At 44.2% G+C, this 16,898-nt stretch overlaps 1 protein-coding gene across 5 annotated transcripts; it reads left to right on the top strand.

The window, feature by feature from the left end:
• Positions 1–747: 747 nt before the first annotated feature.
• On the top strand, positions 748–16,096 carry LOC125716520 (interleukin-6 receptor subunit beta). Of its 5 annotated transcripts, none has more exons than XM_048988920.1 (16): positions 748–1,013; positions 1,408–1,454; positions 2,082–2,179; positions 2,475–2,595; positions 4,442–4,614; positions 4,721–4,881; positions 6,423–6,633; positions 7,203–7,285; positions 7,930–8,161; positions 8,564–8,752; positions 9,792–9,893; positions 11,022–11,168; positions 13,039–13,164; positions 13,539–13,635; positions 13,793–13,874; positions 14,659–14,835. In XM_048988920.1, exons 3-16 carry the CDS (start codon positions 2,113–2,115, stop codon positions 14,689–14,691), a joined length of 1,824 nt encoding a protein of 607 aa, XP_048844877.1. In that variant the 5' UTR covers positions 748–1,013; positions 1,408–1,454; positions 2,082–2,112; the 3' UTR covers positions 14,692–14,835. The 5 variants fall into 5 exon arrangements, with proteins under 5 accessions (XP_048844877.1, XP_048844876.1, XP_048844874.1 ...); XM_048988919.1 differs by having other exon boundaries at positions 751–986; positions 2,082–2,133; positions 14,655–16,096; XM_048988917.1 differs by having other exon boundaries at positions 751–986; positions 14,655–16,096.
• The last annotated feature ends 802 nt before the right edge of the window (positions 16,097–16,898 follow it).

Raw genomic sequence — 16,898 nt, 5'->3', positions numbered from 1 at the left:
GCAACCCAGTAGGATAAGCGGTTCGTAAAATGGATGGATAGTCTCAAGCATTTGTGGAATGATGGAAGCTACAAACATTGAAGATTAAGTCCTCTAGGTCTGTTACACAGATTTAAGCACTTTATTTCATTACACTGTTATTTGGGATACTTGTTATTAATACTATGCTCATTTCTGGATTCAGATAACACATTACAGCGATTGCTTGTAGTATCAAGTGACTCAAATTTTTACAACATCAAAAAAGTGCAAATTATTACGGAGGTAAAACATTACTTTAGGCGCATCAACGTCGTGTTCAACATATGAATATTTCTTAATAACCCTATAACTGAATTTGTACTTCAAGTGCGCAGTAATAACTGCTCAGTGCTTCGGTCTTTGTTTTCATATTAACCCAGCTAGCAGGGGGATGTTAATCGAGCTATCTTCCTTTTATGAAGCCACCACTGGGATCTTGTACCTTGTGTTAATGCATAGTGAGCCCGCTCAGTGCGCTACTTGATGACGGGGCGACTGAGATTCTTATTTAATCGGGGGTAATATCACAATAATTATCTAAAATGCAGCCGGACGTCATTTAATGTTTATTGGCTTTTGACTAATAACGGGCAGGTGTACAAGTTACATAGAAAATCCAGAACACCGACGTTAGTCACAGCACCAGAGCCGACTGCATTTCTAACTCTCCGCCAGGGAAGTTTCTAGCTAGTTTTAGCAAGTCAGGTTTACCTGGGGTGTGACTTTTTTATTTTAAGGAAGACTGGCTTCGGAGCTGAAATACTCGAGGCTATAGCCTGAGCGATCGAACCTAACAATGCACACGCACTCCACTCCCGATTCACCATAAATGCGAACAGGTGACCATGCAAATTTAACCATGCAGAGGAGTTAAAAACAAGTGAGAAAACTGCAGGGACCGTCCGCTCCTATCCGAACTAGTTCGCCATCGTCAGTGCCAGCGGTCCTGTCACATCATTTTCCAAGTAAGTTGGGAAATGCGTCGTTTTAAGGTAATATATGTTTTCAATCGTGCAGAAAAATAATGTGTTCTGTCACTTTTATATTACCGTACCTTTATCTTTCAAAGTCTTGTATTATTTTTACCTTTTATCATGCATGGGTAAACAAGTATGTTTGCTTTAATAAAGCTGAATACATTTGTTCCTCGCATAGAATTAAAATTCGCTCTTTTATTTCATAGAGCAGTCGAGGGTTACATACTGAATAACATCCGTTAATATAACGCATGGCATAGATCGAAAGAATCTCTTCGAACTAATTTCTAAACTTTAAGGGGTGTTTTGAGATCACACCCCACCCCAAAAAAATGTACTGGAAATGGTTTTCAGAATATTGGAAAGGACTATTTAACAACCTAACACACCTTTTTTTCTTTCAATACAGGTCCTGCTGGTTTCTGTTCTACCTCCGCTGTTAACTGTTGTATAACAGTAAGAGTATATATTATACATAAATTATTACATGTGGATGGAAATGATGGAGATCACATCACTGGCATGAAATGTTGATGTAAATTTGATCCGCAAATATTGCAACACAATTTTAAAAAATAAACGTGTGTTAAGCTTTAATTGTCTCACCTTCCCTTAATGAAAAAAACGTTCGTAGCTTTATCCATTTTGTCGGTAAAAGATTTTGTCGCGATGTCCTAAAAAGAGAAATGATTATTAGGTAATCTTATTTTTGGTTTATTAGTATTAATTTTGAGTATTTGGTGTGACCGGTCTTTAATTATGGGGCACAGTGGTTAGTGCTGCAGCCTCACAGCAAGAAGGTCCTGGGTTCGGACCCGGGTCTCCCCATGTTCCCGTGGGTTTCCGCCGGGGGATCCGGTTTCTTCCCACGGTCCAAAAGTGTACAGTGCAGGTTGATTGGCGAGGCTAAATTGGCCCTGTGTGTGTGTGTGTGCGCGCGCGCGTACCTTCAGGTGTGTTGGCAACTGCCCAGGGTTGGTTCCCGGGATAGCCTCTGGGTCCCCCCACGACCCCAGTTGGGATTCAGTGGTAATGGTGATGGATGGATGGTTTTGTGGGTCATTCATTGACGGTGCCTTACAGGTGTCATGCTTGGACCTGGAGACACGGGATCATGACTTTGATGCATTGCAAGGTGGCTGACTGCCTCGTCCTCACAGTGGGAGTTGCTCTCATTGCAGGTGTAGTGGGGGCTGTGGTGCCTGGGATAACAAATTGGTTATATGCAGGGATGTCATTGGGGGGGGGGGGGGCAGTTGGGATGAGTCCGAGAACCTCTGATTGAAAAAATTAAGCCATATTTTCTTATAAATATCCTCAGTAAATATTTATTCATATAGTATGTGAATATTATATCTTTCTCTGTAATTTTTTGCAACAGGCAACTTGGGGTGAATTGTGTTTGAATTGTGAATTGTGATGAACTTATTCATCAATTCCAAGCTGGTCTAACATGATCTCTACTTGTTTCAATAGCCCTGCCCCCTCCAACCCTTCTAGACTGTGAGTTCCTGGAGCACAGCAATGCCACCTGCTGGTGGAACCATGGACCTGACAGCACCGTCCCAGCAACCTCATATATCCTGCAGATCAACGAGTAAGACGGCGATCACACCCTCCCCCCACCCCGACCCCCTTTGACTGCACTCTGGGCACCGGAAAGTCCTTGTGCACAACATTGATTGACAGGCCTCACTAATGGGAAATGCATGCAGATGGATGGCATTGACTCTCTTCTGGAGATGAACTGATACTGAGCTTCAGGCTGGCCTAGGGACTTCACCTCCAGCACGCACCATGCCAGTACACTCACGCTGATTATAAACAGTGCAGCCGTGCAGCAGCTCCGAGCGATAGGCTCAGGGAAGGAGCGTCCTCTGAGCAGATGCTAATTATCTCTGCCCACGCATATGCAAGACGGGGCAGCTTCATACTCGCCTCGTTTCTGCAGCAGCTGCTCAGGACTGACTTTTTCTGGCCTGTTGCTGCTCAGGGATTAGTGTTGGATTTATTAGTCTCGTCCTCCATTAGATCTTTTCTGTTTGCTGAAGGCAGGCATTTATTGAATAGTTTTCTTAAGTACCGTCCATCCATCCATCCATCCATTTCCTGAAACTACTTGTCCTTCTCAGGATCGTGGGGGGGTCCAGAGCCGATCCCGGAGGCTAAGTGAAAGGCAGTATTGATTTTAATCATTATATGATATAACTTTCCTGCTCTATCAATTGAATTGAATTGTGTATAGATACTGTCCTCAAGATCAAGCGATGTGGTGTGTCAAGTTAGTTATGGTTAAATCTTGTTTTACCGCTACTTTTTACTATCATTATTACTGTTTTTGGTACTTACATTACTATTTTGTTACTGATATATATATTTATAATTAATAATAGAAATTCAGTAACATTTCTAGCGACTTTTTTGTTTTCCTTCTGGTCTGTGAATTCTGTGAAAAAATGAAAAAGAGGGGGTCTCGCAGCAAGGGGGGTGGGATCCCCCCCTCGGTGCAATTTGCAGATCCCGGGAGAGTGGCTTCTCTGTGAATTGTTGCACGTTTTGCATGACCATATGCTATCAAACGTGCATGGTGCCTGAACAGCATTGCGGATATAAATGCGCCATCAGTAGACAGTGACTGGGGCAGATCAGGAGCAGATAAAGGTCCTGCTGCCCTCAGCCAGTTCAGCAGAACATCAGTAAAGGCTGAAACTGTGTGGCTGGCTGAGACTGCAGCCGGCGTGCGTCCTCTGCTCATGCTGGCACACACAGCTGGGGATTTCCTCCCAGCATACGAGACCAAAGTCAGTGTAGTCGCTGTCCTTTTTATACTAGTTGGCAAAATTGTGGAAACACCCTGGCACTTTTGGCATTATGCTTTAAAGACAACTACATGAATATTAGTGGTGATGTTTAGATAAACGAAATGTTACCAAATATCACACATTGGTCGATAAAATAAGTAACTAGAATAACGTTCTGCAGTCTCTTAAAAATAGGAAGCGTTTCCACAGCTTGGGCCTCTAGTGTAGATTCTGTGGTTTCTTTCGCCCCTCTAGCTTAACCCTGTGTTCTAAGAGCTCTCAGGATTGGTGGGCTGACCTTAAATTTCAGATATATTGAGGTTGGAGCCAGCTTGAGGCCCTCAAATGTAATATCAGTGCATGTCCCTGGCTGTTGTGGTCAAATGAGCTTCCTGCACTGAAGCATGTGAGTATTTATCAGTGTGAGGGGAAAGGTGCTTACTTTTGACAGTTTGTGCAGGATGTTACAGGCGATATGATCAGACTGGTTTCTGTCTTCTGATCAGCACCAGATAATGTGAAAATAATTTTAGTAAAGACGCATGTTTAAGATATTGACAGGAAATGTCTGTTTCTACCATGGCTTGTATTGAAGAGTAATGGCCCATTTCAGCTTGGTGTGTCTTCACCCACCATTTTTAGGACCCTGGAGCCTAATGGTGAGGTGTATAAGGTCCGGTCTTGTGAGACGGTCAGGGACCACTGCTCAGTGAACATCACCACGGTGACAGCCTACTACTGCATCGCCGTGACGATGCGCGGAGCCCACGGGGAGGCCACCTCAGCTCACCGTTGCCTCCACGGCCTTGAAATAGGTCAGATCCCGTTAAGAGGGGCTCCAGACCTCATTTTTTGAAAAGAAGCTTCAAAAAGAAATGAAAAGAAATGATTACTGTCCTTCTGCTTGTGCTTCCACCCCAGTGAGGTTGTACCCCCCCAAACTTTCCCAGCTGTGCCCCGTAGCAGGGCGCCCCCACTGCCTGCAGCTCCGGTGGTCCCTGCCCCCACACTTCGCCCTGTCTCCCCGGGAGGTTGCAGAAGGCCATCTGAGGTATCAAGTGTGGTACCTGTCTGAGACCCAGGTCAGCAACTCCTTCTTATTCAGGCCCAGAACATACGAGGAAATTTCCCAGTGGTCTGATCTGCCATTCAGAACATCATCATATGGTGAATTAGATTTAAATAGACATTTCTGGTCCAGAAAGTAAAAATCCTCACCTGGGTTCTGTTTCAACCAAGCAGCTGATCATAGAGTAACAGAGTACTCAACTGGGTGGTTGAAACACAATGCTAGTCTGGGTTTTTACTTTCTGGACCTGAATTGTCCACCTCTGGTACCGACCCGTGCTCTTAGTTCGTGGTTTCACCTGTCTGTCACGGTCCCACAGCCCTCTGAGACCCACGTATCAACATTGTTCATAGAAAAATAGAAATTACTAATTACAAAGTGTGCATTGGAAAAAATGAGTCCAGTTGCTGATACATCAATGAAAATGGGCAAACACTCTCAGTATGCAGATGACTGCTTTATCATAAAGTTTAGCAGTCATATAATGAGTTATGGACTGTTATTAACTCTGTGATCCACCCAAACAATATTATTGTGTTTCATTGGTTAACACAGAGCCTCCCGACTAACTACGAAAAAAGTTTAGCTACTTGCATTAATGGTTAAACGCCTCATCCCCAGATGATTGTTTGTAGTGATTGGACATGGGATGACCAGCGACACCTGCTGGCCAAGCAGGGAATTGTCATAGGACAGGGACCAATCCTGACATGTGGCCTGGTTTACAGTTAGGATTCTCAACCTAAAAGAGCCTCCCATCCAGCAATGTTCTTTGGGACGTATACAACAGTATAACCATATAAAATATAATAAAGCCAAATATGCTCTGAAAAATTTTCAATGATATACAATAAAATATGGTTCAGGTGCCAGTCTGCAGGATCAATGTATACAGGCAACTCCCGACTTGCTTAACTTACTTGTGTAAATCTAGATTTATGCAAAAAATATCCAAGATACAGAGTTTATGGAGACCCTATAACAAAAAGGTGAGAAACTGGAAATTATATTTAATCCATCTCTTTTTTTATTTAGTATGTAAGTATGAATTAGTAGTATAGTTTCAGTTTGTTTTTCTTGCTTTAAGCAGGGGGTGACCAACCTCATCCAGTAAGGGCCATTGGGTATGCGAATTTACGCTGGAACTCCCTAATTAGACTGATTTATTGACAGATAAATAGTAATCAGACTTTATTTATACAGCACTTTTCATACAAATACAATGTAAAATGCTTTACATAATAAAATCAATACCCCCCCCCACCCCTGCCTCCACCTTGAAGAGTCCTCACGCCTGGGTTTGAACAGCTGACCAATAAGGTTATCCCAATAACCTGCGAAGACATTGGCCCTTTGTGGATAAGATTGCCTAATTCTGGCTTCAGGTGTCATGAGTGGTATGGGAAGGTAAATCTGATTTATGAAAAATTTGACCCACGTAAGGGTTTGTAGGATGGATTACTTCTGAGGCAAGGACTGTGTGCATTTCGGCTCAAGGTGGCGCCATTGAGGCTCCCATTGCTGTGAGTCACGCATTCACCCTTGTCCCTATAGACTACACCCCAAGTGTTGGAGCAGGACCTCAGGAGGACGGAATACGCACAGGTGTCGGAGCGATCCCTCTCCCTCTCCACCAAACACACCGTGGAACTGTGCATTTTCTCTGCCTTCACCCGTTACACCGTGCAGATCCGATACCGCTACCACCGCTCGCAGCACTGGAGCGATTGGAGCTCGGTCCTGGAGGCACGCACCGCGGAAGGAGGTAACATATTGTAGGGGGGGTGGGTAAATTGAAAGAGACTCTCTCAAGGGTGCATAGAAGCCGGCGCCCAACTGTTTCTATGGTGACAGACACAATGGCTGTGTTCGAAATGGTTCACTTGCTCACTGACTACTTGCTGTGGGGAATTTGTCGATGAACAATTTCAGAACTAAATTCCAAGGTGTCCTGCGTTTGTATCCTTTGACAGGTGACAATTGTCTGTACCCTAACCCATCATTTGTACAGTACAACTTGCAGTGTCTTGTGGACATTTTATAGTGCACTATACAGTGAGTCAGGTTTGCCATTGAGAACTGAAACAGCATTATAGAATGGCAGGCATACTATGTATCGCACTGTTTCTGCAATGGGAAGCGATTGTGATCACAGCCCAGGATGTGTCTGTTGTCTTAGCAATGAGAGTAGGGTGGTCTGGCATAAACGGCGTGTTGGATATCTAAGCTCTGATGGAGCGCTGGTGTGACTCCCCAGAGAGTGCAGGTTGTAGAGTGACGGCTTGGGCGTGCACATGAGTGAACGTGCATGTGTGTCACCCCTCTGCCCTCTAGCCCCTTCGGTTGCCCCCCACATCTGGATGCAGGTGGAGCCTCCAGGCCCAGGAGGGTCTAGGAAAGTCACCCTGCTCTGGAAGGTGAGAATTAAACAACGACCACCCCCCCCACCCCATCCGTACTTATAAACTTGTGTGGTTAACCCTTCCGCATTCTGGTCACTGGCAGAGATGCAGTAACTCAAACAGTTGGAGTCCATACCCAATTATTATAGCCTGCAGGGGGCGCTGTGTTGGTTCAGTGAGTTAGGGTTCCGTGCCTGTGATCAGAATATTTATTCTTATCTGTTCTTGTCTGGTGACACATAACTAGGACCATCACTAGAGATTCTGAACCTCATGAAAGCATATTGGGTCTCCAACCCACACCAACACTTATTTTCCAAATTCCAAATTTTTTTAGGGCCCTAGTCACTCAGGGGACTCGCCCTTGGACTCGCCCTAACCTCCCCCCTATTTACGGCACCCCTGGGCAGAGTCATCTACGGGTTGCGCTCATGAGCAAAGCCTTAATCCTAATTGCTCTGTGTACCAGCTGACCCCTCTTTTTCAGTTCATCACTTTGGATAAAATTTCCTACTAAATAAATGTGTATATAGAGAACGCAAGACATTATCTTATTATTATTATTATTATTATTATTATTATTATTATTATTATTATTATTATTATTATTGTTAATGTAAGGTGTGTCTGCACATGGCTCTTTGTCCTGTGTTTTATAGCCACTGCCGCCCAGCCTGGCCAATGGTAATGTTGTGGGGTATAACACTTCATGCGGGTGTGAGGACCCCCCCACACAGACACGGGACATGGGCTGTGGGGCTGTTTCCCCAAACTCCACGTCCTGCAAGCTGGACCTGCCCCAGCAGCCCTGCTCCTGCAGCGTGTCCCTGGTCACCTCCGCCGGCGCCTCCCCGCCTGCGTGTATGAGGATTCCTGCTGCCACAGATCCAGGTGACCCGCCAGCCACCGGTTGCTGTTTTCGGACCCCTTGTTGAGTAGCTTACAAGCACACACTGCTTCTCCAGTAAGGGATTTAAGCCTCCATTTATGAACAAAACATATGAGAAAATGACATTGCACAGGAAAAGGAGCATGATGGTCCTAGAGCCGGAATCTGAACCTTTGAACAACAGTAGTGTAGCTTTTAGTATATTTTTTTCAACACCACTAGATGGTGCTCTTGGTTTGCTTTGGAGTATGTTTTGTGTCTTTTTTGATTAGGGAGCGCCATCTAGTGGGGTCAAAAAATACAGCAAATGGTTCATGAAGTGTTATGTTGTCCATCATTAGCTGATAGTGATAATAAGATGTCTTAAACTCAAAAGGAGTTTATCTATGCCATTTTATTCTTAGTCTGCCCGCCTCCCAAGAACATCAGTGTGCTGCCATTGGATGAATTCAGGCTCCTGGTACGATGGACAGCGCTAGAGAGCCAATTAGCAAACCGCTATGTGGTGGATTGGTTCGCAGTGACCGAGTCTGCACCACGCTATCTGTACTGGGAGATGCTGGAAAACGGGACTAATCACACCGTCATCACAGGTCTGTTGGAATTAAGAGATTCAGTCCATCCTTTCAACATTCTGTGACAAGAGTCTGTACCTCCTGTTTTGTTTCAATGTGGAAAATGGATGTCTGGTGCAGTAGTCTAGTTTGCAGTTTGGGTACATTAGATGTGTGAAGATTGTGTGGAGTAATCTGCGATGCACTGGTTTCCTGCCCAGAATGCTGCCTGCTCCGCATCACTGGTTCTCAACTGCTTTAGCCTCAGGAACCCAAATTATTTCTTGGCACAAAAAAATACGAGAGGAAAATTTTGTTACATTTGCCGATGGGGGTGGTGCTGGCGGCAAAAATAAACACCCACGTTGCGGCACACTGAAAACGGTCCCGTGACCCACTTTTCGGGCTACAACCCACCAGTTGAGAAGCAGTGCCCTGTGTTTCCTGGGACTGGATCCAGCTCACCACTGTAATGACAGGATAAGTGCCTATTAAAAATGTATGGCTAAATAAATGTGTACACTCCAAGCCAAACTGTTATGTGAAAGCCCAGCCCATTAGGTTAGACTCTGTGTCATTCTGCAAACCGAGTGGCATGTCTGTTACATTTTTATGGCTGCTGTTTCGCGTGAGGGCAAACTGAAAGAGGCGGCCAGTAGTTAGTGGTCATGGGTTCACAGCTGAGAGCAAAAACACTGCAGGAATGACAGCGGTTGCTGCATCTTCAGATTCAAAAGGTTTATTGTCATTTGTAGTAGTACAAGTGCTAGCGGTGCACGATATCACATTATGATTTAATCGTGATTATGTGGCACATGCACGATAATCACCAGGACTTTGGATAATGGATAAAACATTTGTCCGGACGCCAGCTTCCCTGTACTATCCAGACATTTACTTGCATACACAATTTGGTAAGCAGATTAGCATTGTGCCTAAAATATTAACGAGATGTGAATTGTGACGCTCAGAAGTCAGTGATCTCCTTAGAATTTCATCTAACATCCAAAGAAATGTGCAGGTTCTGGGCTCAGTGTAGGAACCCGGATAATCCCACCATGCTGCCTTTGTGTTTCAGAGGGGATCAGGCCAGAGGTTCTCTACAAAGTGTCAGTAAGGGCCCTGTACGGATCTTTGCCCGGGCAGGAGCAAGCGGTGGAGATCTACACACGACAGGGAGGTACGCTGGCCTCGTCTCCCTCCTCTGCTTCTGGTAGGAGGCGCTGATCAGGCCGTTTATCACTCTCGCTAAGGTTGGGCTAAAAGGAACAATCCAGGATTAGCAACTAAAGGTAGTTTCACACGGTTTCTCTTCCTCCCGCTGGTCTCAGTTCTTTGTCATCCCATCATGACGATACAATGCCGCTTTTCTGTGACTGTTCCTCTGGACAGTGTTGTCACATCTGTCATTGTCTGAGTGTTAGTTTTGGTTCTGGATCTCTCTGGTGTTTGACCTCTTGGTTTCTCAGTTTGGACTTTGCATTGTTCTGCAAGCTCTGTTTGCACTTCATCTAACCGCGCCTGGCTTTCAAGCCTGAAGTGGGATATTGGATATTAAATTGTAATTAAACCCCCACATCTTGATCTGATTTCTCATCTCTGTGACTAATGAAATAACAGCTTCATAGTCTCTGGATTAAGTTCTCGTTCCATTCTTTGCATATCGTAGACGTGGCTCAGACGTCTGAAGTGACAATAACCGAACACTGTGTTTTTGATTGACATAAATCATTGGGATGAGTTTGCAGCTTAGTCAGATTTTTATAAGGTTATAAATAGCTGTTGAGGTGCAGAGTTCTGCCTTCTGAATTGCGACTTTCCCTGCGATTTATATATATATATATATATATATATATATATATATATATATATATATATATATATATATATATATATTTATATAGGGGTTCGGCATAAAACATTAAATGGGAATTTTTTGGGAATTTTGCAAAAGCTGCAGATGACATGCGAAGGCCAGCAAACATCCCACAAAAATATAGTAACTCATAAATGCATAAAATATACATACAGTGTTGGTTTGGATGGCAACCGTGTTTACATGAGCCTCTCACGTGACACCTCGCTGCGATCTCCCAGAGGCTTTTGTATCTTACATCTGTCGTATCTTTTAGCTTTAGTTCCCTCTGCTTGCATGCTCGCTTTCCTCAGCAAGGGGACCAAAACATTTTATGTGGTTTTTCCAGATCAAGGTGGGCCTGCGCCCTTAACCCCGCGATGTCAACTTTATTCCTTGAAGCCTCCGGTCCGCATGCATACCTCACCTGATTTCTTAAATCATGCTCCACAGTGCCATCTGCTGGACCGAGGCTGCAGGTCGTAGAGCTCAGAAGCAACAGTGTGATCCTGCAGTGGGAGCCCATTCCTGTGGAGCAGCAGCACGGTTTCATCCGGAACTACACCCTGTACTGGCAGCACATGAATGACCAAGTCGGAAGTGAGTATCCCTGATTGGAGGACGTGGGTGAGGGTAGATTACAGGCTCCCAGCTGCCTTAGGAAGGCCTGGGGAGCCACCAGAGAGGGTTAGAGCTTCGGGTCTTGGAGAGAGAGGTCTTGTTTAAGCTTCTCTCTATGCTTCCTTAAACAGGAAACGTGGTTGGATGGATGGATGGATGGATGGGTGGATATAATATGGATTTAACTAGGGAACATATTCAAATAATATCATTTGTAACAGCAATGGGCAATCTTATCCATAAAGGGCCGTCATGTGTGCTGGTTTTCACTGCAACTCCCTAATTAGATTACTAGAGGACTGATTGGCTGAAGAGTCCACACACCTGGGTTTGAACAGCTGACCTAAAGGTTATCTCTGCATAGACACTAGATCTTTAAGGGTAGGATTATAGTATAATGCATCTGTCAGTCACGGGAGGGGCTGAATGTTATCTTGGGTAGCAGAGAGCATGAGGCAGGTGTATTTGTGGGATGCCAGTCCCTTAATGGGCACACGCATCCATGCCCAGAAACATACATTACGGGCCACTGAGAGATGCCATTTAACCTAAGGACACGTCTTCAGATGGCGGCAGGAAAACCCAAGTGCCCAGAGGAGCCCCATGCAGCACGGGGATACCATGCAAATGACACAGAAACCTAAAACGCTCATCCCGAGAGGTGTGAGGAAACATGCTACCTGCTAAGCAAACATTATGCCCTTTATAATATTAATATTTAATAAAAAATAACTAATATTATACTAAAGTACAATACTATTAGTATATAGTATTGTAATTACAATGCTAGTATTGTTGTTATTTTACAATGGAATGGGTGTTGTGCAGGAAGGGTTACAAGATCATAAAAAGATGGTTTAGTAATCTGTACTTTGGAATGTAGCGATAATCAGTGTGAGTACCCAATATTTCCACTAGGGGGTGGAAAATCCTAAAGCAACGATGTAAGGTGGAGGAGAGTCATAAGGTTTTGCTATAGATTAGCTCGTTAAGCAGCTTTGAGTAAATGTAAATCCAGCCATCCATCCATTTTCCAAACCGCTTATCCTACTGGGTCACGGGGGGTCCGGAGCCTATCCCGGAACAATGGGCACGAGGCAGGGAACAACCCGGGATGGTGGGCCAGCCTATCACAGGGCACACCATTCACTCACACATGCACTCCTACGGGCAATTTAACAACTCCAATTAGCCTGTGGGGGGAAACCAGAGTACCTGGAGGAAACCCCACCACGACATGGGGAGAACATGCAAACTCCACACACATGTGACCGAGGCGGAGACTCGAACCCGGGTCCCAGAGGTGTGAGGCAACAGTGCTAACCACTGCACCACCATGCCACCCTGAAATGTATATTTTGTGTTTAATTGCATTAAAGATTTCAGCTCTGGTATTTTATTCAAAAATAATTCACTGTCTTCCAAATGAGAACACAACAAATTTATGTTAGAATAAAAAAATGTTAGAATGAAAAATTTTGTACTAAGAATCTAAGTCCCACAGTTTTGCCAGTTAATCAATATCTTAATTATGTATACATGCCTTGGACTGCTTAAAAACTAGAATAGAAGATAAATTTACCATTGAATCATTTTATTTTCTGCAAATATTCTTTCAAGTTAAATGAATTTATGCAAATACAACTATTTAAAAATATTATGGCCACCTACAAACTACTGCATTGACAATTTAAGAATTTATAATATTGACATTATATGATACAATACATGTGTAACTTTGCCATATCGGTAAACATTTGTGTATCATATTAATTGTTTTGAATGGCAACAGCAGAAGGTCAAGTTTGCACATGTGCCAATATGCGTGTGTACTGTGTGCGTGTCGTAGGGATTGTGGTGCCGGCCAGCTGTCATAGGCACCTGCTGAGCGAGCTATGCGGAGAGTACAACATCCATGTGGAGGTCAGCACAGATGTGGGACAAACAGCTGGACTGCCAATCACTGTGGTTGTAGGTGAGGACACTCAAATTCTACTCCCCCAAACCAGAACCTGACTCTCACCCTAGGAAATGTGATGGCCAAATGGACTATTTGTTGTATTATTTGACAACATTAGTTTGCTTTGGGGCATGCTTCGAAATTTTTTTTTAACATAGAGCACCATCTAGTGGGCATCATATAATACAGCAAATGGTTCATGAAGCTTAATTTGTCCAATACCAGTGAGGCTCATTACCATAAAAGGGAACCATGTTCTGCGACAAAAACACGCCATTCATCCTAATAAGTGGACAAGGAAGCATTGTAGTGAATCAGTCCAGCTACAAGCCTGTTTCCTGTGCTTTTACATCCCCCTTCTGGAACAATTTGGTCTTTTTATGTCCTAGGGCAGGGTGATTTGTCACTGTTGACCATCCTATCCTGCATCATCATCTCTGTCTTCGCAACATTCATACTGATCACCATCCTGTGGCACAGAGAGAGGTGAGAGTCTGATAGTGAAGATCACCATGTGGGCAAGACAGTGACTGAGGGTGATAGTGGACTTGTGTTCAGGTGACTCCATTCTATAGCTGAGTACAGACCTCTTCATGTTACTTATTGTTACCTTATAACCTGATAACAGTCATGTCGTCTTCAGGGTAAGAAGGTCCCTGTGTCCAGTGGTACCTGATCCAGCCAAAGGCAGCCTTTCTGTCTGGGTGCCTAGGATGTATGGGAAGGTAAGATAAGTCCAGATTCTTCTTCCATTTTTAGCACTGAAGCACTGTGATGTTACCTCAGGAAAAAGGGTCATGTATCCCTCGCACTGTTTTCCCTTCATCGGCTGTATACTTGGAAAATAACATTCATGGTATTTATTTTGTCAGAGAAACACTTCTTTCAGAACAAAGACTTCACAACAATAATCTTTAATCTCAATACACTCACATCCTGCTAATTTTCTTAGCTACGGTCACTCAACATGTTTCAGAACAATAAAATCTGACATTGTTTTGTTAGTAGGATCCCAGGACGTCTGCCCGTTTAAAAACACCAGGTCTCATTCCCATTTGCCTGATGTATAATGGCTTTTGTTTTGAGTGAAAAATAAATGGCTGGATTTACGTTCGCAAATGCAGTTGTTGCTAATGCAAAGATTTTAGTATTTCCTTCCTAAAAACAGATGAGCTGAATGTCCAATTTTATCATATTATGCAAGTCAAGTTACAGGAACTCACTGAAGATTTTCTTGCACAAAACATTGAATGCCTTGCAGGTTTTGTATATTGTACCTGTTGAGATGTGGTATGTGGAATGTTTCATAACACTTCATAAATTCTCATCAAATGACCTCCCAAGTTCAGCAGAACTAAAACGGACGCACAGGTTAACATCATTGTACTATGCTACCTACTGCTTCATCTATCCTGGATACTGAAGCTCAATTAGATCTGAGTCAATCTGAGTACCTGTCCCTTATCAGCACATGCAGAATGTTTATCAATCACTCTCTCCATCAGAAAGATGTCAGCAGTTCTGAGATGGAGATCAGCATGAAAACCTGTGACCCCATCAGTGGGCTTGTCACCTGGGAGGAAAATGAGCACCAGCGACCCCTAATGGTCATTCCAGTCGTGCAGGATGAATACATTAACTGTTCAACAGTGGCCATCTGCAGTGAGGTGGGCTATATACTACCTGATGACCAGAGGCCAGCCAGATGTGACCTGAAGTCTTTCTGTCACTCCTACACAAACCTTATGAGAGAAGACAATGCTCATCACTACTACCCCTGGAGGTCTGCCCCACCTTCTGCCTATCAGCTCCTCAACAATTTCCCCAGGGACACTGACTTCCCTCTGCTACTACAGAACCTCCTGAAAGACTCGGATGCCTCATCCCCTGTCATTAAGAGCTCCCCTCTCCGGAGACTCGTGACATGCAGTTATGAAGAGTTCCCATTAGAAAAGCCACCACCACCAGTGATTCTGTAGTCCAGTGGTTCTCAAACTCGGACCTCGGCCCCCACTGCCCTGCTTGTTTTCCTGCTATCCCTGCCCCACACACAAGTCCCAGCTGTCTTTCAGCTTCTGATTGACTGAACACACCTGACCCAGGTAATCAGGAGTGTGTGGGGCAGGGAGAGCTGGAAAACAAGCAGGGCAGTGGGTCCCAAAGGACCGAGTTTGAGAACCACTGCTGTAGTCTGTGTGAGAGTTGGCACAAGTTCCATAGCTGAAGTTTCAGACAGGCAGTATTTTTCACATTTTATTTATTATACACTTTTATCCAAAGCAAACATTTTTGTGAAAGCAGCGTCAGCCAGTCCCTGTGGCTTTTGGGGGTTAAGGTCCTTGCACAGAGTCCAACAATGAAATTACTCTGGGATTTGAACCAGCAACCTTCTGGTGACAGCCACACTGTTCTAATCCACCCAACCACACACCACTCTGACTGTTTTGTTTGGCCGCAGTGTGGCCTTGAGAATCCTGCAGCCCATACACGAATGCTGTCATTTCCAAAAACTGATTGTTACTGTTGCAACTACGTGGTATCAGACTATGAAAGTTAATACACAAAACCCTGGATTCGGTCATATTATATAAATGGATGTATGCTAAAGATAAGTCTGCAGGCTTAAATCTTGACAGGTAAATCTTATTTTAACTTGACCTGGTTAATAACAGACTGCACGTCCTGTATTGGTCCATCGAAGAGAATGGAGTGATGCATTAAACTCACAGCAGAGGGCGCCGTTGGCCGAACACGGTATACGGAATACGGTAATGTACGTCGCTTGTTAGTGAAGAAAACAACGGCGCAAATATTTAATTTTGTGAAATTATGAATATACTGTTCATATGTTTAATGAATAAAGCTGATAGTTAAATGTAATAAAAAGAAAGAAATGTAGTATGTCTTATCTGTAACTGATCAGACCAGATAAAAGAATTGGCATCAATAGAGTTGACTTTGGCTTGTCACGGTACCCAGACGGCCGGGTCTATCTGTGGGGTTGTCCGCAAAGGTTTTTCTGCAGAACAATAGACTGAGACGGGAACGCACGGCAATGTCACCGTGTTAAAAAAATGTAGCTGAGACAGCGGCTTTGTGCAATTCGATATGTATCATAGACACAATGAGCCGCTGCGGAAAGGGGAAAGAGGAGAGGTCCCTCGCTGGGACAACAGGCTGCGTTTGTGGGAATCTGAGGGCGATGCGCCAGGATTCAGTGCCGCTGGGGCTGCTTTCCTGAGGCTTGGATTCCTGACAAAGACGGGTTTTGTTTTGACAGCGAATGGCTCCATGGTGCCACATCCATCCTGCAAGCGCTGCAGATTAGCCGGCGTCAAAGGGGAGATAGGCAATATGCCAAGAGTGGCCACACAACAATGGGATTTCTGGAAAACAGATATCCCACAGAGAGCTGTCATCGTCTACGCTTCCATCTTTGACGTGCATGCCAAAGAATGCCATTCTTGGCATCTGAATCTCTGAATCCGTTTTTCAGCAGAACTTGGGCGGATTTGTGGAAATGCAGAGTTACAGCACCCCCTATGGGTCACCGTGTGCAACTTCCCTTCGAACTAATGGCTCTAACCTGTGTGACATACGGTTTGGCAGCAACGTTCCACTTCATGTTGGGTGTATTACGATTGAAAAATAATCCAGTAGAGTCCAGTAGTAAATATTCTTTCAATAAATCCAGAGGGCTCATAAATATTGACAATATTACAAAAACAATAAATGCATGGATCCAGAAT

Source organism: Brienomyrus brachyistius, chromosome 21 (assembly GCF_023856365.1).
Source record: "Brienomyrus brachyistius isolate T26 chromosome 21, BBRACH_0.4, whole genome shotgun sequence".
Classification (NCBI taxonomy): domain Eukaryota; kingdom Metazoa; phylum Chordata; class Actinopteri; order Osteoglossiformes; family Mormyridae; genus Brienomyrus; species Brienomyrus brachyistius.
This window is presented reverse-complemented; position numbering and strand designations above follow the sequence as displayed.

Coding starts and splice junctions, on each gene's coding strand:
- LOC125716520 (XM_048988917.1), top strand. CDS start 2,113: ATGACTTTGATGCATTGCAAGGTGGCTGACTGCCTCGTCCTCACAGTG. Junction 9,894..11,021: donor GATCTACACACGACAGGGAG/GTACGCTGGCCT, acceptor CATGCTCCACAG/TGCCATCTGCTGGACCGAGG. Junction 11,169..13,038: donor CATGAATGACCAAGTCGGAA/GTGAGTATCCCT, acceptor TGCGTGTCGTAG/GGATTGTGGTGCCGGCCAGC.